Below are 22,163 nucleotides of genomic sequence, written 5' to 3'. Positions count from 1 at the left end.
ACTTGAAAAAGGTCATGGAAAAATAGAATTCAAAGATAATACAAATCTTTCCACGAACTTTTCTTTTCTTTTCTTTTTTTTTTTTTTGGCAGCTGTCCGGTAAGGGGATTCAAACCCTTGACCTTGGTATTATAAGGCTGCACTCTAACCAACCGAGCTAACCAACCAGCCCCTGCGTGAACTGTTTGAAATATCCACGTGTGTGTGTGTTTGTGTGTGTGTATTTAAATTTTTAAATTATAGGGCCGGCCCCGTGGCGCACTCAGGAGAGTGTGAGTGTGGCACTGGGAGCACAGCTACGCTCCCACCGCGGGTTCGGATCCTATATAGGAATGGCTGGTGCGCTCACTGGCTGAGCGCGGTGCGGGCGACACCACACCAAAGGTTGCGATCCCCTTACTGGTCACGAAAAAGACAAAAGAAAAAATTAAATTATAAAAGTCTTACAGGTAAGGAGAGGTGATTCTCATCTTATCATATAAGTGTTTACCCCAATGTCATGGTGGATGAGTAAAAGAAAAAATTAAATTATAAAAGTCTTACAGGTAAGGAGAGGTGATTCTCATCTTATCATATTAGTGTTTACCCCAATGTCATGGTGGATGAGTAAATTTTATTTTATTTTATTATTTTTTTAAAGATGACCGGTAAGGGGATCAACACCCTTGGCTTGGTGTTGTCAGCACCACGCTCAGCCAGTGAGCAAACTGGCTATCCCTGTATAGGATCCAAACCCGTGGCCTTGGTGTTATCAGCACCGCACTCTACCAAGTGAGCCACGGGCCGGCCTGATGAGGAAATTTTAATAGAGTAAATATTGCTGATTTAATTTGAATCTGGTTGCACAGATCCAGTTTAATTGGCATCTTCAGAGAAGTCCAGGAGTATCTGCTCTTGGTGATGATTATCTTAGAATATATACAATGGGATATATATGTGTGTGTGAGATACATAAAAAATACATATGTATGTATCGATATATAATGCTAGCTGTAAATATTGACTTCTAAAAAATCTTCTTTAAAAGCATGAAGTAAACAAGAAGTAGAAAAGTTGCTAAGCAGTATAAGTTCATAGCTTTTAGACCAGGCTAGGTTTTTATTACCCTTTTGGGACATTGAAAAATACTAAAAGTTTCTCTTTCTGGTCTTTAAACAACAAAACAGCTAAGTAATACGTATGTTTCCTGTGGATGGGCCAACGGGCAGGCAGCACCCAGACTGAGAGGGTTTTATCCTAAGCAGTGATAGGTAGATGCCAAGCACGCAGAGAACATCTCCTTGTAGCAACAAAGCCGCAGATGCTGTAGACAGACTTGTGGTCTCACCTGGCCTGGGGCTCGTGGCTCTGTTAGCCCTTCTCTGTGGGAGAAAGTGCTGGAGGCAGGAGGCGTGGCCACCAGCATTCAGCTTTTCTTTCAGCTGTCCCCTCGCTAGGCCCTGTGTTTGGGGTGCCCACTGGCAAAAGGGGTTGTGATTCCTGAACTGCTTGTCTCTACACATCTGGACATAGCTGATTGTTGACCCCTCAGCCTGTTTTAATTAGTAGAACTGGGACACATCTACCTCGGTCATTTTGTTTTGAAGGGAAACTTCCTAAAAGTTCAGAAAAGAAAAACCTGTAGAAAGAGCAAGTTATGAAGGCTGCTGGCAGACTTGGTGAGAGCTGTGCTCTTGTGCCTATCGTGGCCAGTCCCCACAGTCCTGCTCTCGTTTGTATTAAGCTGCGCATGTTTCGAATATAAGGGACAATTAAATCTTGCTATGTTACATGCTCTGTAAAGTGGAAGTTTTATTATCATTATGCCAAAGGCCTGGTTACAGGGACACCACCTGGATATTAAGGCTTTTTTCTTTTTTAAACCATAGCAGGCTAAAAGGTAGCCTTTCTCCCATATGCTAGTGGCTGTAGATCTCCAAAGTAGAATCCCATTATGATCATGTTCATTGGTACACTTACTGTGAATATATCATGTTTCTTGAAAATAACTGGCTCAGATCAGTAAACAGGCATGTGCCCTATCCTGCCAGCCATGTGGTACTCAGCAGTAGGGGGTAGACAGGGAGGGTGGCCCTGGGTTGGGGGACACACACCACGGGATGCTTTGAGGAGGTTAATCTGGTAAAGAAAAGTCAGATGAGGATGGAGGGAGGAGCTTGGCTAGGAAGCTGTTGCCAAAGTCCACGTGTGAGGCCAGGGTGAATCTCAAAGCGTAAGCCATAGAAGGGCACACGTGGAAGTGCACTCTCCACAGCCCTTGGCATATGCGTGGGGCTCGGGAGAAGAAAGGAACAGAGATGGCTCAGCCCCTTGCCTCAATGAGCCTGAAAGGCAGGTTACCCTGCCTTTGGAGCGGAGCCACTGTCATGGCAGGGATCTCCGATACTCAGGAAGATGCTCTACAGGATACTTTCCCAGACAGACACAGGCTGACTGTTCCCCTTGATCCTTCACAGACTGCTTGTTTCCGAGAAGAGCGTGACGTGCTGGTGAACGGTGACTGTCAGTGGATCACCACGCTGCACTACGCTTTTCAAGATGAAAACTATCTGGTACGTTTGGGCCAACAAAAACTTAAGAGTTTTTGTCAGTGGCGTTTTGCTTAAGGTTTTTGATTCCTTTGTGTTGCCACTAAAAAATAAGACAGTTTGGAACTGACATTTTTTAAAATGTATGTTTGACTAGATAAAACTGAGGGATTTGTTTTAGTGTAATAATCATCAGGTAAAATTTTTTTTAAATAAACTTGTGAAAGTATGTACAGGCATATCTGATTTTATCACACATGGTTTTATATTGCTTTGCAGATACTGCATTTTTAACAAATAGAAAGTCTGTGTCAACACTGTGCTGAGCAAGTCTATTGGCTCTATTTTTCCAACAGTATGTGCTCACTTGTGTCTCTATGTCACATTCTGGTAATTCTTGCAGTATTTCAAGCTTTTCTATTATTATTACATCTGTTATGGTGATCTGTGGTCAGTGATCTTTGATGTTACTGCTGTAATTGTCTTGGAACACCACAAACTGCACTCACGTAAGACGGTGAACTTAATAAATATTGTGTGTGTTCTTACTGCTTCACTGACCAGCCTTTCCCCCATCTCTTTCTCTCTCCTTGGGCCTTCTTGTTTCCTGAACTACAACACTATTAAAATTAGGTCTACTAATAACCCAACAGTGGCCTCTAAGTGTTCAAGTGAAAGGAAGAGTCACACATCTCTCATTTTAAATCCAAAGGCAGAAATGATCAAACTTAGTGAGGAAGGCATGTTGAGAGCCGAGACAGGCTGGAAGCCAGGCCTCTTGCACTAAACAGTTAGCCAAGTTGCAAATGCAAAGGAAATGTTCCTGAAGGAAATTAAAAGTGCTGCTCCAGTGAACACACGAATGTTAGAGCAAAACAGCCTTATTGCTGGTATGGAGAAAGTTGTAGTGGTCTGGATAAAAGATCAAACCAGCCACAACATTCCCATAACCCAAAGCCTATTCCAGGCAAGACCCTAACTCTTCAGTTCTTTGAAGGCTAGGAGCTGTGAGGAAGCTGCAGAAAAAAAATCAGAAGCCAGCAGAGGCTGGTTCATGTGGTTTAGGGAAACAAGCCGTCTCTATAACATAGAAGCACCAGGTGAGGCAGCAAGTGCTGATGTAGAAGCTGCAGCAAGTTATTCAGCAGATCTAGCTAAGATTATTGATGAAGGCAACTACACTCAACAACAGATTTTCCATTTAGATGAACCAGCCTTTTATTGGAAGAAGACGCCATCTAGGACTTTCATAGCTAGAGAGGAGAGGTCAATGCCTGGCTTCAAAGGACAGGCTGACTCTCTTGTTAGGGGTCAATGCAACTGGTGACTTGAAGTTGAAGCCAGTGCTCATTTAATGTTCTAAAAATCCTAGGGCCCTTAAGAATTGTGCTAAATCTACTCTGCCTATGCTCTGTAAGTGGAACAACAAAGCCTGGGTAATGGCACATCTGTTTGCAGCATGGTTTACTGAATATTTTATTTAAAAAAAAATTTTTTTTTTAAAGATGACTGGTTAAGGGGATCTTAACCCTTGACTTGGTGTTGTCAGCACCACGCTCACCCAGTGAGCTAACCGGCCATTGCTATATGGGATCCGAACCTGTGGCCTTGGTGTTATCATCACCACACTCTCCTGAGTGAGCCATAGGCCGGCCCTACTGAATATTTTAAACCCACTCTTGAGACCTACTGCTCAGAAAAAAAGATTTCTTTCAAAATATTACTGCTCATTGACAATGCTCACCGAGCTCACTTGAGAGCTCTGACGGAGGTGTATGAGGAGATTAATGTTGTTTTCATGCCTATTAACACAACATCCATTCTGCAGCCCATGGATCAAGGAGTAAGTTTGACTTTCAGGTCTTAGTATTTACAGTATACATTTCGTAAGGCTATGGCTGCCACAGATAGTGATTCTTCTAATGGATCTTGGCAAAATAAATTGCAGACCTTCTGAAAAGGATTCAGCATTCTAGATGCCGTTCAGAGCATTTGTGATTCATGGGAAGAGGCCAAAACATCAGATTAACAGAAGTTTGGAAGAAGTTGATTCCAACTCTTATGGATGACTTTTGAGGGGTTCAAGACTTCAGTGGAAGAAGTAACTGCAGACGTGGTAGAAATAGCAAGAAACTAGAATTAGAAATGGAGCCTGGAGATATGACTGCATTGTTGAAATCTCACAGTAAAACTAACAGATGAGGAGTTGCTTCTTACAGATGAACAAAGAAAGTGGTTTCTTGAGATGGGATCTACTCCTGGCAAAAATGCTGTGAGTGTGTTGGAATGACAACAGAGGATTTAGAATATTATGTAAACTTAGTTGGTAAAGCAACTAAGAGAGGATTGACTCCAATTTTTAGAGAAGTTCTACTGTGTTTAGAATGCTATCACACAGCATCGCAGGCTACAGAGAAATCTTTCATGATAAGAGGAGTCAATGGATGCAGTAAACATCATCATTGTCTTATTTTAAGAAATTGCCACAGCCACCCCAGCCCCAGCTACCAAAACCCTGATCAGTTAGCAGCCACCAACATCAAGGCAAGACCCTCCACCAGCAAGATTACAACTCACTGAAGACTTAATGATTGTTAGCATTTTTTAGCAATAAAGTGTTTTTTTATTTAAGGTATTTGTATTGTTTTTTAGACATAATGCTATTGAACACTTAATAGACTACAGTACAATGTAAACATAACTTTTATATGCACTGGGAAACCAAAAAGTCTGTGTGACTTGCCTTATTGCGATATTGGCTTTACTGTGGGGGTCTGGAGCTGAACCTGCAGTACCTTCAAGGTGTGCCTGTACTTTGTTTTTCTCTAATCACTGCATAACCTGATCACTTTGTTCACTGGGTTTATTGCATTTAAATAAACTGACGGCTTGAAAGCTTTCCTATCTGGAATTATGCACGAGAATAAGAAACTGCCATGAAATTTATGCTGTTCCAGTGCTCCCTGTGGGATGTTTCTGCCTCCCTTGCTCTTCCGGCCCTGTCAGAGAATATACCTGTGGCCTGCAGTCTTCCCGTGGGGTAGGAGCCGCCTGAGGAGGCCTTCTGACACAGGTTTGGGGGTGACTTGGTTTCCATGTTCTTGTCATCTGTTTACTCTTCAAGCCCTGACTTGGCCAGGGCTTGCTGTGAGCTATGTAATCCACACACATGCGTAGAGTTGTTTGGACACCCCGTGAAACTCTCACAAGACAACCAGCATACAAGTGAAAGGGGAGCAAACCTGCGGTCTCAGGCCCTGAGTTACTGGCAACACTGCTTTGTCCAGGAATTTTTATTCTTAAAATGACTTTCTGGGTTTGCCTGAACCTAAAAGCACCAACACAGAGGAGCTCTGGATGGATGGGGCCTGTGCAGACCTCAGTGAAGCAGGTCTGGGCCTGGCTCCCTCCAGCCGGCACTGTTTCTGCAGCAGAGGCCAAGAGGAATGTACTTCTCCTCGTCAGCACAGCCTCGGAGCAGAGCCCCAGGCTCTTCTCCTTCCGCGACAGCTGACTACGTGTCCATCCTGAAGCACCTTGGTCACGTGCTCCATTTAATCATAAGAAACGGGATAATTTAGGACTTCCTTTATTTATCTTAAAATAATTTCTTTCAAACATCAGTGAAATCCTTTAGATTTGAATATCACGGATTAGGTAAAGTGGTGTGTTATACTGTGTTTTTGGAATTTAAAATACATGCATCTGTTTCCACAGAGGGGGCAGCTGGTGTTCGTTGATCACTTAGGGCATAGCCGTGCATGGGTTATCTGTCAGTCTTCCCAGCAGCCCGGTGAGTTAGGCCGTCATGGTTTTCACCATTTTACAGATGGGACATCTGGGCAAGAGAGGTGAGGTACCTTGCTGAAGGTTATCACACACATGACAGTAGCCTTGCCATTGTCCCAGCCCTGGCCTGTGTCTGGCAGACAGCCTGGTGCTCGGGGGCCGTCTCCACATAAACCCCTTCACTGCCTGGATCAGTGTCCCTGCTCTGAGCATCTCCATGGACTATCTCCAGTTCTTTCATCTTTTGATAGGATCTGGATGAAGTTTCCAAAGAGTACTAGGCAACATGGATCTGTGCAGAGGAAGATCATGTTTTTTTGTTTTGTTTCTAATATTGTTCCAAAATGAACAGTGTGCTGCGGTCTGAAACGTTAGGCATTACCAAATTTATTCTAAGTGGAGACACATCAATTAAGAGTCCCTGGGAAGGGGCCATTTTCTTGAGTCTTTGGAGTCTCCCAGTTGAAGTACAAAGACGACAAAGGATGAGAGACAGAGGCAAGGCATCTGAGCCTGCCTGCCTGTGTGCCTGGTTCCTGGGGCAGACCTGCTGCCTGCGAGCAGCTGCGTTTAGGCAAGTTCCTGCCTTCTAGGTGTCGTGAGGATGGAACGAGGCAGGCATGGACAGGGCTCAGCTGGGCTCAGGCGTCTCTAGTGACGTGGATTCCTCGGACCACCCACAGAGCTGGTTCATGTGATCATTTCTACTGTAGGTTCCTAACTTGGGTTCCATAAAAATTAAACCTGTTTCACCACTAAGTACAAAGGCGTTGCCTTACTGACTTAACTCAGAATCCTACATTACATGACAAAGGAAATATTGTTTCTGGCTCTTGTTCCAAACATAAGCTTCTACCTGTGTGCCTCGTGAACCTTGCAGCTTACTCTCCTTACAGCTTGTTCCCAGGAGGCCGTCAGCCATGTGTAGCACTGCTGTCGTGCACATGCCCTCTGCTTCTCCTGTCAGGCTTCCCTCTAGACATGGCAGGCGCTAGGGCTCAGGTCACTTTGTCTCCTCTCTCCTGCTTTCTGGGGGACCTGAGAGCTTGGCTCTTCACTCACCCCCACATGCGTCCATTAGCAGCTGCTGCGGTCTCTTCCTCCAAAATATCTCCAGTACCTGTCCACTGTCCTCATTCTGCTACCCTCTCCACGCACAGCACCCCCACCTCCTGCCTGGGCCACGTCACAGCCCCCTCATGGCCACCTCCTGCCCCCACCCCTGGTCTTGCTCTCGTTCCCATCTCCTGTCCACTGTCCACATGGCAAACAGAGGAAATGTCTAAACATCATTGGGTGGCATCATCCCACTGCTCTTGGAGTGGAGCCACAGTCCCTGCTGGGGCCATGGCTGGGGCCCTCCCTGTGGGGTCTGCCCTCATCCCTCCCCACTCACCAGGCTCTGGCCACAGTCATTGTTGTCTGTCTCTTTAGCACGCCCCAGTCATTCTCCTCCTAGCCTCCTTGCACACACCCCTTTGTCTGAAGCATGATGCCTGACCAGCCTTCAGAACATGGCTCCTTCCAGATATCTGCCCACCCATCCATGCTCAGTAGCCTCCCAGTGACACCACCAAGCCAGATGGAGCTTCTATCTTCCTGGCACTTACCGCTCTCTGGTCTCCGTGTTTGTTGTGGTCTGTCACCCTCCATGAGATGTGAACTCCCCAAGCAGGGACCTTGACCATCTTGTACACACCAGTGTCCCTGTCGCCCAGAGGGATGTCAACAGGTTCACTGTTGAGAGAGAGTGAGCCAACGACTGAAAAAACTAACTCGGGTAAACTCCCACTGAGACAGAGTTGGGCGAGGTGTGGGAGAGAGAGAAAAATGGGTAACGGGACTCCTGCCCATAATACTCCCTATAGATTGGAAGACATGGGGGCAGTGACTGAGCAGGGACAGGGAAGGAGGCCCTTTGTGGGGGGGTGGAAGAGAGAGATGGGAAGGCTTCATGGAGGAGGGACAATTGAGGTAAGTCTTAGAAGCAGATGAAAGGGCTGCTGGTAAAGATTCTGTTTGAGAACAGGGACCTAAAATGAAGGCTTCTCTCATTTCCGCAAATCCAGCCCATTCCCTTCCTCAGACAAGCCCAACGGCAGGCATGGTGATCAGGTCCTTTCTTTGGAGACTCTACAGTGTCGGGCTGAAGATGATGGGCCCTGGAGTCCGATTGCTTGGTTCCAGTCCCAGCTCTGTCACTTATTAGCTGGGTGACTCTGGGCATGTTATCAAGCTTCCCCTGTGAAGTGGGGTCTGGGTAGTACCAGAGGTGAGGGCCAGTGTGAGAATTAATGGGATAATGGCAGGAGCCACACGGCCTGCAGGCGTGGAACATAGTAGGTGTGCAGTGAGTGACAGCTGTTGTTATGACTAGCTCTCAGTAAACATCAAAGGATCATTGTCCTGGCTGAGTGAACAAGGTCTTTCCTCCCTGGAAAAGGGAGGTTGGTTAAAAGTTATACATTCAGACCAGAGCAGTCATCTCTTAAAAGGAAATTAGCATCAGGGGAGGTGACTCCTGTGAGGCTGAGGCACTGGCTTCCTCAGCAGTCTCCGAGGCTTGGTAGCCCCCAGCAGTGGAGGCGTTGGCTGCCACCCCAACTCTGGTCGTGATGGTCTTGCCCATCCTGGGCTTCTCTGACCTGGTGAGATGCCCCCTCAAGGCCTCCACAGCCGCTGGGCTTTGTAGCCCGAGCCTCTGGGAGCTGCACGGGAGAGCTGTCCTCCAGCGCCGGGCACGTGGCCGGCCCTGTGGCAGGTGAACGCCAAGCGAAGGAACAGCTCAGTCCCATTAGCAGAAGATACCTTTCCTGGTGTTGCTCTAATTTCTATTTGAGCAGTAGCTCTTCTGGTTTCTAGAGCAAACACACATATAACTAACTCTCTTTCAGCTCTTCCATGACAACATCTTTCTGATAAGAGTTGCTACTATCATGTGATTTTAGGTAATTCACCTCTCGTCTCTGACCCATTGTCCTCCTGTGACATGATGGTTGGGAGTATTACTTTTAAGTCCATAGGACATGATGGGCTGTTCATCAGTTGTGCTCCTACTTTGGGTCACTGGCTTTTAAAGAGTGCTTTTTCCAACATTGAACCCTTCAGTCATTTCTTCCATTGACTAAGTATAGCATTTGTTGGAGTCTGTTCTCTGCCATATACATAACTTGAAAATACAGCAGTGTCACAGCACGCTGGGGTACGTGTTCTGAGAGGGGAGAGCCTGGGTGACACAGGAGCATCTGAGAAGCCATCGATCCAGACTTGGAGAGTTAAAGGACTTCTGCAGTGGAAGTTCGCCCTCACCTGTCAGGTTTAGTGGTGACTGACCCTTGTCTTCTCTCCCCTTCTCTCCCAATTCATAGTATTTAGTCATGGATTACTACGTGGGTGGTGATTTACTGACTCTGCTCAGTAAGTTTGAAGACAAGCTTCCAGAAGATATGGCAAGATTCTACGTTGGTGAGATGGTGCTGGCCATTGACTCCATCCATCAGCTTCACTACGTGCATAGGTAAACACCTTCTGCTCTGCTTTATGGAAATCACACATTAGCATGTTAAAATACTCCCTTCAGAGTCCCTGAGGCATAGACCCCAGGTTCCAGGCTGTCCTAGAAGTTGGCAGGGAGCCAGGCCTCACTGAGCTGCTGCTGCTGGAGTGATCTGCCTATATCACTCTTTCAACCCCGCACCTGGCACCCTATAGATTCCAGTTTTATTGTTATTGCTGTGACAGTCTGACTCTTCTCAGCAGAAGCCACTTGCCATTTGATGTTTACGTGACATTGACTCAGACTCTCCCTGCAGCTATCCCTCCCTGAGATACCTGCCCTCCCTGGGGCTCATGTGGAATCCTGATGCCACTCGTCTCCACACTGACCTGCGAGGGGGTCACCCCACAAAACACTTACAAAGGGAAGAATAGGTTGGGGAAGAGAGGCTTCCGTCACAGCACCGTGAAGGACTTAAGTTGAGTGATGCATGGCCCTGTTGAGGAGTCTCTGTGGGGGTAGAGACGGGAAGCAGTTCCTCTCCGTTGCTGTCCCTGACCCCACTCTGCCCTGTCATCCTCTGTGCTGGGAGGTCAGCTCCCTTAGTGATGCAGCCTTGCGGTCCATACCTGCACATCTGTCTCATTTTGAAACGGAGGCTCCATCCTGTGGTTTGTTTTGGTTTTGATTTGTTTTGAAACAAGTTATACTTTTATTTTTATGAAAGTAATTTCATGTCAATTAGTCTTACAGGCCATATAACAAAAATCAAGTCTCTAGCCCTGCCCCACCCCACACTTACTTGGTCAGTTAACTACGATAACCTTTTAGCTGTTCTTCCAGTATTTACCTTCATATTTCTAGATAGCAGGCTTATATTACTGATTTTTTTCTTTCTTTATCTTTTTGGCTTTAGGTAACATCTATTGAAATGAAGATTTAACTCTTTTACGTAATTGCCTCTCTCTCTTGTTCTCTCTTACTCCTCTCTCCTACGTGTACACTCTTTCCTCTCTCACACTGTGCCAGTTAGTAAAATAATAACTTTTGGTTAAATCAGTATATGGTGTTTATAATATAATGACTGTGTAAATATTACAGCTGAGCCTTGTGGTATATAATAGTTTTATTTCTTATTTATATTTTTGTGTAGTTAATAATTGCTCTATTTTTTCATTGGCTTACTTTTCTATATAGCTGTCATTAATTATCCTGAAATATTATGGCCGTATTATAAAGCCCTGTACATCGAGACATGATGGTCAATATAGGTCTGATTTTTTCTCAGTGATTCCATTATGCTGTGGTTGTTCTTTAATCTTACTATACTGAACGCATTGTGAGATCAAGTTTCAAGTGGAAAGAGTCCCTCTCATCCCTCTAGGACTGGATCCTTTATTTTCTGAGTCATTTGTTTTCCTTTTTCCTTTTGATTTGGTAGCACATATCCTCCAGTGGTTTCTGGAGAAGAGGGCATGTGTGATAACTTTTTTGAGACCAGTGTCTATTCCAGCCACACATGCGACTGGTAGTTTCTCTGATATGGAATTGTAGATTGTAAATCACTCTCCCCGTGGGGCTTTGGAGATATTGTTCCTCTGCCTTCCACCTTCTGCATTGCTGTGGAGAGGGTCAGATCATTATGATTCTCTTGGCTTTGGGTTGTGACCTGTTGCAGGTCCTGCCCTCAGGGCCAAGCCTCAGCAGCCTGCCCAGGGACTTTCCTCAGTAGCGCCCTCCTCAAGGGGAGCAGTGGCACCCGCCGTGAAGTAACAGCTTTTCAGTCTTGCTGCGAGGTCCAGAGAGGTGGGGTGCCTTGCACTGTGTCCCTCCCTGCTGGTCTGCTATGTCCTGGACACACAGCGAGCTGCCCCGAAGTAACACTCACTTCTTGCAGTGCGATAGGGTCTGGACAGTGCTTTTCTCCCCCCTGCCCATGTTTTCTTTAATGTAGTTATGCTTGCTTTATAAAAGTTATTTTAGTTTTTAACATTTAAATTTTGTATGCTATCCTCTTGACAGAACTTTACCAAATTCACAATAGAGAGATAGTTCTTTGTATTTGTCACAGATCTCCAGGGAAATTAATTTGACCACCTGTCTAGTAGTTTATTCTTTTCCTGTTTTTCCCCCTAACTAGAGAGCTTTCTCCTCATTTCTTAATTGGCTGTGTAGAAGCTTTGCTCTGTCATTTGACCTCTGCGCATAGTAGACATGAAAATTTGTAGATCAAAAACTCATTTCTTCCCAAACCAACTCATTATTCACACTAAGTGTCTGATTGACCCAGTCTAAAAATAGAACAAAGTCAGATTTTGTAGGAAGCTAGTCTTAGCCCAATCTTAGATGGGTACCTTGTAAGTTGAAAACTACATTTGGTAGTGTCAGAAATCAGTTTTCGGTTCGGATCCCACATACAGACCGGTTCCCGCTCACTGGCTGAGCGAGGTGTGGGAGCAACACCAAGGGTTGCGATCCCGTTGCCGGTCCCGGTCCGGTACGGGCGCGACACTGAGGGTTGCAATCCGTTGCCAGACACGAAAAAAGACAAAAAGGAAAAAAGAAAAGAAATCAGTTTTCACCGGAACAAAAGTGATTCCACTGATTGCTTTAACAGCAGGATTCAGAGTGTATGCTGTGGCTTGGGCCCCTTCCCTGTGGTTGTTTGTGGGCTGTGGGATTGCATGCGGTGCCCACCGTCCTACCAGCTGGGCCTCTGCGGGTTTAACAGCTGTTACCTGACTTTGGCAGCTGGACCCCATGGAAGCTCCTTGAGTGAAGGTAGCAGAGGGAATCTAGGACCCAGGGAGCACCCCACACAGGTGGGTTCAGCCTCTTCCTGAGAGGGATGCTCTGAGGATTGCAGAGAGAGAGCAGAGGGCGTGCTGTGTGGACAAAAGAACAGGAACAAATTTAAGGAAAGGAATATTCAGAGAACAAGAAGGGTCTTGGAAACTGGCTTGTTACTTGTTAACTTGGTTAGAGTGTGGTGCTGGTGACACCAATGCCTGGGGTGTGATCCCTGTACTGGCCAGTAGGGGTGGGGGGGGCAAAAGGGGGCAAGTCCTGGAAAATAAAAACTAGAAAAAACAGGAACTTCAGTAGAAGAGGTAGAAGATAAAGTAGAGGAAGTCCAATAAAAGATAGAAAACTAGAGAGAAAAGGTCAGGTGGTCAGAACAGCTCTGGAGTCACCCATCAGGTGGGCCGTACTGTGGAGGCTGAAGCCCTTTGTGGTGGCACTTGGCACCCATTTGTTAACTTTGCAGCAGGAAGCTCCATAAGGGACATGGTTGGCAGTGGGAGATGATGTGTCCTTCAGAAGTGAGATGGTGATGGGCAGAACAGGCCTCCCCACTTGATAATGCGTCAGGAAAAGCTGGAAGGGAAAAACGAATGCTGCAGTCCGTCCGTGGCCTCAGTTCACCACCGCAGCCGCTATTATAACAGGAGCCACGGCAGCTGCCAGGAAAGGCACTCTGGGGTGACTGGAACTGCTTCTCTGCCCTGTGCCTGACTCTTAAAGCACCACGGCCCCTGGGTTGTGGAAGAATGGGTGGAGGCAGTCCCAACACAGTGCTGGCTCATGGGGGACCGTCAGCTCTTCGATCAGCTGCTATCTCAGTTGGTGGCCTGGGGACCACCTGCCCGTCTGAGAGGCCCTGCTGTTAGGAGCCATGGGTCAGTCCTTGCCATCCAGAGGTCTTCTGTCAAGAGGACCTTTCCTTTGTAACCTTCCTCACACGAACAGCCAGTTCACTTTTTTTTTTTTTTTTCCTTTTTGTCTTTTTTTACTGACCGGTAACGGGATCACAACCCTCAGTGTCACGCCCGCACCGGGGACTGGCAACGGGATTGCAACCCTCGGTGTTGTGCCCGCTCCGTGCTCAGCCAGTGAGCGGGAACCGGTCTCCACATGGGATCCGAACCCTCGGCGGGAGTGCCGCTGCGCTCCCAAGCGGCGCACTCTCCAGTGCGCCACCGGGCCGGCCCCAGTTCACTTTTTTTAAAGTAAAATTTGTTGGTGATATTTTAAATACAGAACCACACAGCCTGGATAATCCCAAGCCACATACAGATGGTTAGCTTCGAACACCCCCAGAAAGTATAAAAGGCAGAGGATCAACCTTCCTGAAGACCTCCTCTCTGGCCTGGCTTCTCAGTCAGCTAGTGTCAGTGGTCGTCCCTAGTGTGGCCCCTGAAAAACATGCCTGTGCGGCAGGCATTACAGACAGTTGGGTCTGACCACCTGGAGCTCGCGTCCCTCTGCTCTTGCTGACTCGTTTCGCTGCACACCCTGTTAATTGGCACTCCTCAGCGCCTCCTGCTGCTCCTCCTGTCAGTTCCTCATCTTTCTCAGGCCACTTGGGGAGGGGGGGAGTGTGTGTGTGTGTGTGTGTGTGTGTGTGACATTATGGTTACTTGCCTTAAACAGATTTCCTGTGTAATCATTTCTCCATTTCTGTGTGAATTGTCCTGCCTTCCATTCCAAAACAAAAAAAGTTAAAAACAGATGGGGGGGGAAGCAATCTGTTCTAATCTCAATGAAATGGTCCTATCACCCTTGTCTTAATTCATTTCATCTTGGAAGCCAGGTATACGCAGCTTGTTATAAAACCTCATCAAGCTTCTCTTAATAAATTGATCCTGTATGCATTACTTTCAGTCTTCTCATTAAACGCGGTGTCTTTTCCTTGCACAGACGGGTGGAGGCAGGAAGACGTGAGAGGGCTGGAGTGGATTGACCACCCTGGTCACATGGGGGGTGGGGGTCCAGGTCTGTTTTTGCTTCCTGGAGGCAATGGTGTGTCTATTTCCCTCTCCCTCCCTTCATCCTCCCACCTCCCCATCTTTCTGCCTCTTTCACTCCTGTTCCATGATAAATGAATGCAGAAAAATTGGCGGATGTGGGGGAGTCTGTTAGATTTCCCCAGAAGTGCTATTAATAGACACGACATTTCCAGCCTAAGCCTTGATCCCATATTGAGCGGCTCATTGAAAACTTACCTCAAGTGTTAGTTGTAACATCCAGCATATGCTTTTGATGCAACCTTCAAAATAGTCATGTTTTTAAGGAGATAAATACCTGCCTTCTCTCTGAACACTGGTGGCTTCTGTTGGGAAGTGATCATACAGTATATACAATGTGTAAAGAAGAATTTGTTCTTATTAAGTAAATTTAATTGGGATTCATTTAAATATGTGTAGTAAACACTTCAGAGAGAACAGAATTTTTATTAGTGAAAGTAATATATTCAACAGATGTTTTCATTTTGATTTTCTCTTACTAACTTTCAGGCTTAAAGATTTTATATCAGTCAAAGGGCTAAAGTAATGTGAGACAAAGATATTTAATTTTTTTTGTATTAAATTCTGGTGTTCTTAAACGATTGGTGAAATGGTGAGTTTTTTCTCAGAAAGGTGCAGTGTAGGGCCAGCCCGGTGGCACACTGGATAGTGCGCCGCTTGGGAAGCGTGGCGGCGCTCCCGCCCGAGGGTTCGGATCCCACATGCAGACCGGTTCCCGCTCACTGGCTGAGCGAGGCGCAGGAGCAACGCCGAGGGTTGCGATTCCGTTGCCGGTCCCGGTCCAGTACGGGGGCGACACTGAGGGTTGCGATCCAATGCCGGACACGGAAAAAGACACACACACACGGGTTGCGATCCCGTTGCCGGTCCCGGTCCAGTACGGGGGCGACACTGAGGGTTGCGATCCAATGCCGGACACGGAAAAAGACACACACACAAAAAAAAAAAGAAAGGTGCAGTGTAGAATTTAGGTGCTCTGCAGCATGGTGTGAGCATAGCATGGAGAAAGAGCAAAATCACTGGTCCTCAATTTTCTCTTGTAAAAAGGAGAATAATATCTACCTCACAAAGCTGGTCTGAGGATTGAGACAATTTTTGTAAAGGAGGTATTACAACAAAACAACAACAAAAAATGTTTGTGTGTTCGTTACTAAGGAAGTGGTTAGCCAAGATGTATAACTTTCAAATAATAAAATCCTGTACAGCTCTGACCATTCTTATATTTGCAGTCAATTCACTTTATGTAAGTATTGAAGTATATAATGTGTATTTAGAAAAGCTCCCAAATTGTAGGTGTTCAGCTCAGTGAATTTTAACAAAATGCGTACACTTGGAGCCAGCACTCTGGTAACAAGCAACATCAGTGGCACCGCAGAAGCCCTGTCATGCCTCTGCCCGTCACTACCACCCAAAAGGTGCCCACCCCCTTTCCTCCCACACTGCTATCCAGTAGAACTTTCTGCAGTGATGGGACTGTTTATAATCTGTGCTGTCCAGTATGGCAGCCACTAGCCACATGTGGCTATCAAGTACTTGAAATTTGGCTGGTGCAACTAAGGAACTGAATTCTTAATTCTGTTTAACTTAATTTGAATTTGAATAGCCAAATGTGGCTATGGGTGGCTACTGTATTAGACAATGAAGTTCTTTCTTTTTTTTTTTTTAATCCTTTTATTATTCTTTTTTAACAAATGGCCCCAGGGATAGGGGACCAGGGGACAATGAAGTTCTAAAAGCATAAATTAGCTGTGCCTGTTTTTAAATATTATATATACAGGATTACACTGTAGATATATATTTTTTAAAGTTTTCTTTCTAAGTGTTTGAAATAGTTCCCAACTTACACAAAGGCTGCAGGAAAAGTGCATAAAGCACCCATATGTGAATACCTTTACCCAGATTTACCTGTTATTAATATTTAGCCCCATTTTATCATTTATTTCCTTCTCCCTCTCCATATATGTACATACACTCACACAGTTTTTACTTAAACCATCTAAGAGTAAGTTGCATACATTAATTTTTTTTTTTTTTTTTTGTCCCTTTTGAGACCGGCTGCACCGCACTCAGCCAGTGAGCGCTGTGAGCACACTGGTCATCCCTATATAGGATCCGAACCCGCGGCGAGAGTGCTGCTGTGCTCCCAGCGCTGCACCCTCCCGAGTGCGCCACGGGCTCGGCCCTGCATACATCAATTTTAGGTATAAGTGAAGACTAAGGATATTTCCATACATAGAGTGTAGTTATTTCCTTTGGGAGATTTAACATTACTCTACTGCTCCTACCTAATCTTACCATCTGTATTCAGATTTTGTCACTTGACCCAGTGGCATCTCCATGTACATATATGGAGAGTATTTTCTTCCCTCTAGTGCAGAATTCATTCTAGGATCATGTGTTGCATTAGTTGTCATGTCTTTTTAACCTGTTTTAATCTGGAGTACTTTCTCTTTCTTTCTTTGTCCTTTATATGACATTGACACATTTGAAAAGTACAGCTCCCTCACTTTTTTAACAGAGCACCTCCCAGTTTGACTTGGTCTGATGTTTCCTCCTGATAGATTGAGGTTATGTATCCCCTGTCAGAATATATGTGTAGGATGTATGTATCCTTCTCAGGCTGTCACATCCAGAAGCATGCAGTATCCATCTGCCCCACGATGGTGATAAATAGTTCACCCAGTTAAGATTTTGTTATATTTTTCTACTGTGTACTTAATACTTTTTCCCCTGTATCAGTTTTTGAGAACACTTTTAGTTTCTGGCTCATCTTGAACCTCTGTGCCCCAACTCAGTCGTTTCTCTGAGAAGCTTCAGTTCCTTTAATGGGGAGTGATTTTAAAGACCAATTTCTGGGTGCTAGTTATGCTCATTATTAGGCTCCTTCAGTGGACACAGTTAACAAAATATGGGTATATGCACACATATTTTTATACACATGTTTCTATGTAATACGTAAGTTGAGAATTGTGACTTAACTTCCTGGCTTTCTCCCGTTCTGTATTTTTGTTTCTCTCCTTCTGCTGACACCTCTGGCTCCCAGCAGCATTGGCACATTGACTCATCTGTTCAGTCCTGTGTCTAAAATAGCTTCACTTACTCTGCCCGTATCCCTGCAACACACAGCTTGCTGAGAAGAGTTCAGGACATGTCTGCAGTTCTCTCCACCTCACCTGCAGTACTTCAAGTTCTGTGTTCACAAATTTCTTGGATTTGTTTTGTTTCATTTTTTCTACCCTATTTCCCCTTCAGTGTTACTGTGTGATTCACTTGAAATACAGTGGGGTTTCTTGGTTTCAGTCAGTTTTGCATTTTAGGCTTCCCTTCCCATCTTTGTTGATTTAATTTTCTTTGAGTATGTAGAGTGTTGGCATGCTTCCAAAACACCAAAACTGTACAAAGTTGTACTCAGAGTGTCACTCCCTTCCTTATCCACCTACCTCCTTCCCCCACCCATCATAAGCAACCCTCCGTTGTCTTCTGCTCTGTGTTCCTAGGGTTTGTGTGTGAGACAAGCAGATGGTTTTTATTTCTCCTTTCTTTAACAAAAGATAATGTTAAATTGCTGAACGTGTTCTTTTGGGTTTTTTGTTTTGTTTTTAGCACTATATCCTAGAAATCATTCCATGTCAGTTCATGGAGCTCATTACTTTTTTACATTTGTGTAGTACTCCTTTGAATGTAAATAGTTTACTTAACCAATCTCCCGTAAATGGACATTTAAGTGCTTTTAAGTATTTTGCAATTATAAATAATATAGTAATAATTTTGTGCATGTGTAGTTTTATATTCTTGGTGTGTCTTTAGGATAATTTCCTAGAAGTGGGGATTGCTGGCTCAAAAGAGAAATAACATGCATATGTAGCTTTTTCAGGTGTTGCATATTTCCCTCCGTAGGGATTACCTTTTTGTACTCCCCCCAGCAGTGTTTAAAAGTTCCTGTTTCCTTGCAGCCTTGCCAACAGACTGTATTTTCAAACTTTTGAATTCTTGCTGTCTGATGGATGAGAGATGATACACAATTGTACCCTTCTTTTTCACCTGTCTGGTGAAGTTGAACATCATTTTTATATATTTGTGAGTATGCCTGTGTGAGTGGTTTAGTTACTGTGTTTTATACATTTTTCTATAAGATTTCTGGGTTTTTCCTTCAATTACTAAGGAAGTATTTGCCTTTTATCTGTAATAGATGTTGCAACTGTTTTTTCCCAGTTTGCCATTTGTTTTCTGACTTTGCTTGTTGTGGTTTTTCACTATGCAGATTTTTTAAAATTATCTTTATTTTATTTTATTTTTCCCTTTTTGTCTTTTTTACTGACCGGTAACGGGATCGCAACCCTCGGTGTCGCGCCCGTACCGGGGACTGGCAACGGGATCGCAACCCTCGGTGTTGCACCCGCACTGCGCTCAGCCAGTGAGCGGGAACCGGTCTCCACGTGGGATCCGAACCCTCGGCGGGAGCGCCACCGCGCTCCCAAGCGGCGCACTCTCCAGTGCGCCACCGGGCTGGCCCTAAATTATCTTTAAAAGGCAGTGATTTGAGATACAGTCTTTGTCATATACTCTGTTTCTTTATGTAGTTGGTCTGTTTCTGGGCATTCTGGTCTAGTCCATCTCTGCATGCTAATACCATACTGCTTGGATCACAGAGGCTTTGTAGTACATTTTGAAATTATGTAGAGTGAATTCCCCTCCTCCCACCCCCCAATATACCTCTCTCTTCAGTATTTTCCAACTATTCCTAAGTGTTAATTTTTCCATATGAACTTCAGTATCAACTAGCTCTAAAAAGAGGACATTGACTTTTTTTTTTTTTTTAATCTGATGGGTCCTCTTAGTCTGTAGATTCAGGTCTTTATTTCTGGAAAGTTCTCTTGTATTATAGTTTCAAATATGAGTTATGTTTTGATTTCTTTAGGGACCCCCATTATGTTTATGTTGGGCCTTCTTTGCCTGTCTTCCATTTTAATCTCCAACTACTTTCTTCCTCTTTCTACTTCTTTATCTCATTTTTATTTTGCTAGATCTTTCCCTCCCTTTCTTAAATGCCCATCATTAGATTTTTATTTGCATTTATTCTCCTTTGGGCATCATATGCAAGAGTACTGTAAAAAGTTCATGGTACCAAGATTTCACAATAGTAATATTTTAAAAAATGGTTGTGAAAAATAGAATTGTAACATAATTAGTGATCTTTCCATGAAGTTTTTGGAGTATGCTCATAATTTAGTCTTCATTTCTGATGAATTTATCTTTTTCTTTTATTTCTTCTCTGACTTAATCAACTCTTTTCATTTCTTCCTGGTTTTGTTGGGTTCTTTTCTTATTTTTTCATGTTTTTTTTGGGGGGAAGGGGTTTAATTGATTGTTTTCTTTTCTTTTTCATATTTCCCAAATGCTTATTGGAGGCTATTTATTTCAGTTTGGAGTGGTATGCTGGAGTTTTGTTTTGCTTTGAGGGTTTGTTTTTTCATTTTTTGGTAAGAATTGTCACTTTGGCTCGCATTTGTTTGTCAGATTCATCCATGTTGTTGAGAGTAGTTAGCACTCCATTTGTTTTTATTGTGGTGTAGTGTTCCATCATGTGACTAGTCCAACTTTTTTATCCATTCTCCTGCACATAGACATTTAGATTGTTTCCACTTTTTGGCTATTGTGAGTAGTGCTACTGGGAACGTATTTGTTCTTGTCTTTTGGTGAACATCTTTCTTTGCTTTTAAGCTTGTGTTCCTTTTGTACTGTTCAGTTATGTAAGCTTATTCTGCCAGGAAAGAGGACTAGTGCTCTGAAATCTGTCCAACGACCCCCCCACATGTTCAGAAGTATAAGTAAGGTAGTTAGGAAAACAGGCTTTCATGCAATAGACTTGTGTTTGCTTCTCTGCTGTACTGCTTATTGCTGTATAATTTTGGGCAGATTGCTCACCTGTGTCTTCATCTGTAAAGTACAACTTGGGAGGTATATGGCAGTTTGTTTGCCTGCAGCAGTCTTGCCCCAAATCTTCACCTGACTCCCTTACCTCATCAACTCTGTTGTTCTCAGTGGTGACCACCACCCTCCCTGCTCCCTCCATGCATCCCTCCCTGTCCCTTCACCTCATTTTATGTTTCTTCATGGCCCTTACCACACAGGTTCTGCTGTGCAACACGTCTGAGACAACTTTGCACATTTATGTGTTGCATGTTTGTTTTCTGACACCTCAGCGGGCATCAAACTTCATGAAGACATGGGCAGCATCAGCCCACTCACCATCACAGGCCCAGGCTCCAGAGCATTCCCAGCACAAGGGAGATGCTCAGCAACCAGCAGCAGCTGGGTGGGGGGATGGACAGGAATGATGATTGTGCCTTGCCAGGTTAATTAGGGACTAAATGAGCTTCGTTGGTGGTGACTGCTGCTGCTGTACTGACTGGCTTGTCACACAGAACGTGCTTACTATACCAGCATTTCCTCAGCTGATCTACTGCCAGTTAAGGGCTTTGACCTACCTTATGTGTTGCCTGGAAATGGTTAATGTATGTATTTATTTTATTAACAGAGACATTAAACCTGACAATGTCCTTTTGGACATGAATGGTCATATCCGCCTGGCCGACTTTGGATCATGTTTGAAGATGAATGATGATGGAACTGTAGGTATTTTTGTTGGACATTTTCCATTTACTTTTGGGTTTGGCCTGAAGTTAGAAGGAGCTTAAATTATCAATTTGAGATACAATTAAGATTAAGATGCAATTAAGAAACTTAAGTTTATTAATGTAAATTAAGAAAATGAATCTATTTAGGAGACAGTTAAAATTTTCTATTTTGGGGTGTTTTTTTCTTTACGTTTATAAACATCTTTATTGCTTTTTATGTTTACAAAAGTGATAATATGCCTTCTAAAATGGGGGGTTGTCAGGTTTCCTCAAACACATAAGGCTGCTAAAAGCAGACTACAGACCACCACTGAGCAAATGAGGGACAGCTCTCGGGCTCCTCCCTGAAGTTTCCTGTCCAGACTGCTCGGGGGGCAGACACTAGCCATGTAACTGCACATTCTCACTTCTCCTGGGCAGCTAACTTCCTGTTGGTTGGGGCTTTTCCCTCAATGGGTGTTATATATCGAGAAGCAGAGGTCCTTAATGTCAGAGTGTCACAAGGGCCAACTGACACTCCAGTCAGAACAGGAAGTTGCCCCTGGATCAGCTGTGGTTTGGAGACCCAGGCTTGGGCCTCAGTTGCTGTGGCTGTACCACAGCCATACTGATGTTGTACTGAGTGGCCCGAGGCTTGCCGTCCAGTCCAGCAGCTGCTTCCAGAGAGCTGCTATCACCTCAGTAGGAAATGCCTATGTTCTATCCTGTGGCCACTCTCACAGTTTTATTATTACAAGTTTGCAAGTCTTTCTTCTTTAAACCTACACTTATCTTAAATTGTCACATAAAATACTTCTCCAAAAGAGAGCAATCCCTTCCTTTCTTACTAGTGAGTTTTCAAGGAGCAGTAAAAGAACCCAGAGAACTGCATCAGTTGACAGTGTTTGAAGAGGAGTGAAGCAAT

The 22,163-nt window shown here is 44.5% G+C and overlaps 1 protein-coding gene across 3 annotated transcripts in view; it reads left to right on the top strand.

The window, feature by feature from the left end:
* The window catches only part of CDC42BPB (CDC42 binding protein kinase beta (DMPK-like)), a 126,275-nt gene that overhangs the window by 52,287 nt on the left and 51,825 nt on the right, over positions 1 to 22,163 (top strand). For all 3 annotated transcript variants that reach the window (XM_008583113.1, XM_008583112.1, XM_008583114.1), the window contains exons 4-6: positions 2,457 to 2,552; positions 9,686 to 9,834; positions 21,160 to 21,253. In XM_008583113.1, the coding sequence (XP_008581335.1) occupies positions 2,457 to 2,552; positions 9,686 to 9,834; positions 21,160 to 21,253 (339 nt within the window). The remainder of the gene's footprint in view (positions 1 to 2,456; positions 2,553 to 9,685; positions 9,835 to 21,159; positions 21,254 to 22,163) is intronic.

This window comes from Galeopterus variegatus, unplaced genomic scaffold (assembly GCF_000696425.1).
Source record: "Galeopterus variegatus unplaced genomic scaffold, G_variegatus-3.0.2 Scaffold2834, whole genome shotgun sequence".
Classification (NCBI taxonomy): Eukaryota; Metazoa; Chordata; class Mammalia; order Dermoptera; family Cynocephalidae; genus Galeopterus; species Galeopterus variegatus.
The sequence above is the reverse complement of the archived record's forward strand: the minus strand, read 5'-3'. Positions and strand labels throughout refer to the sequence as shown.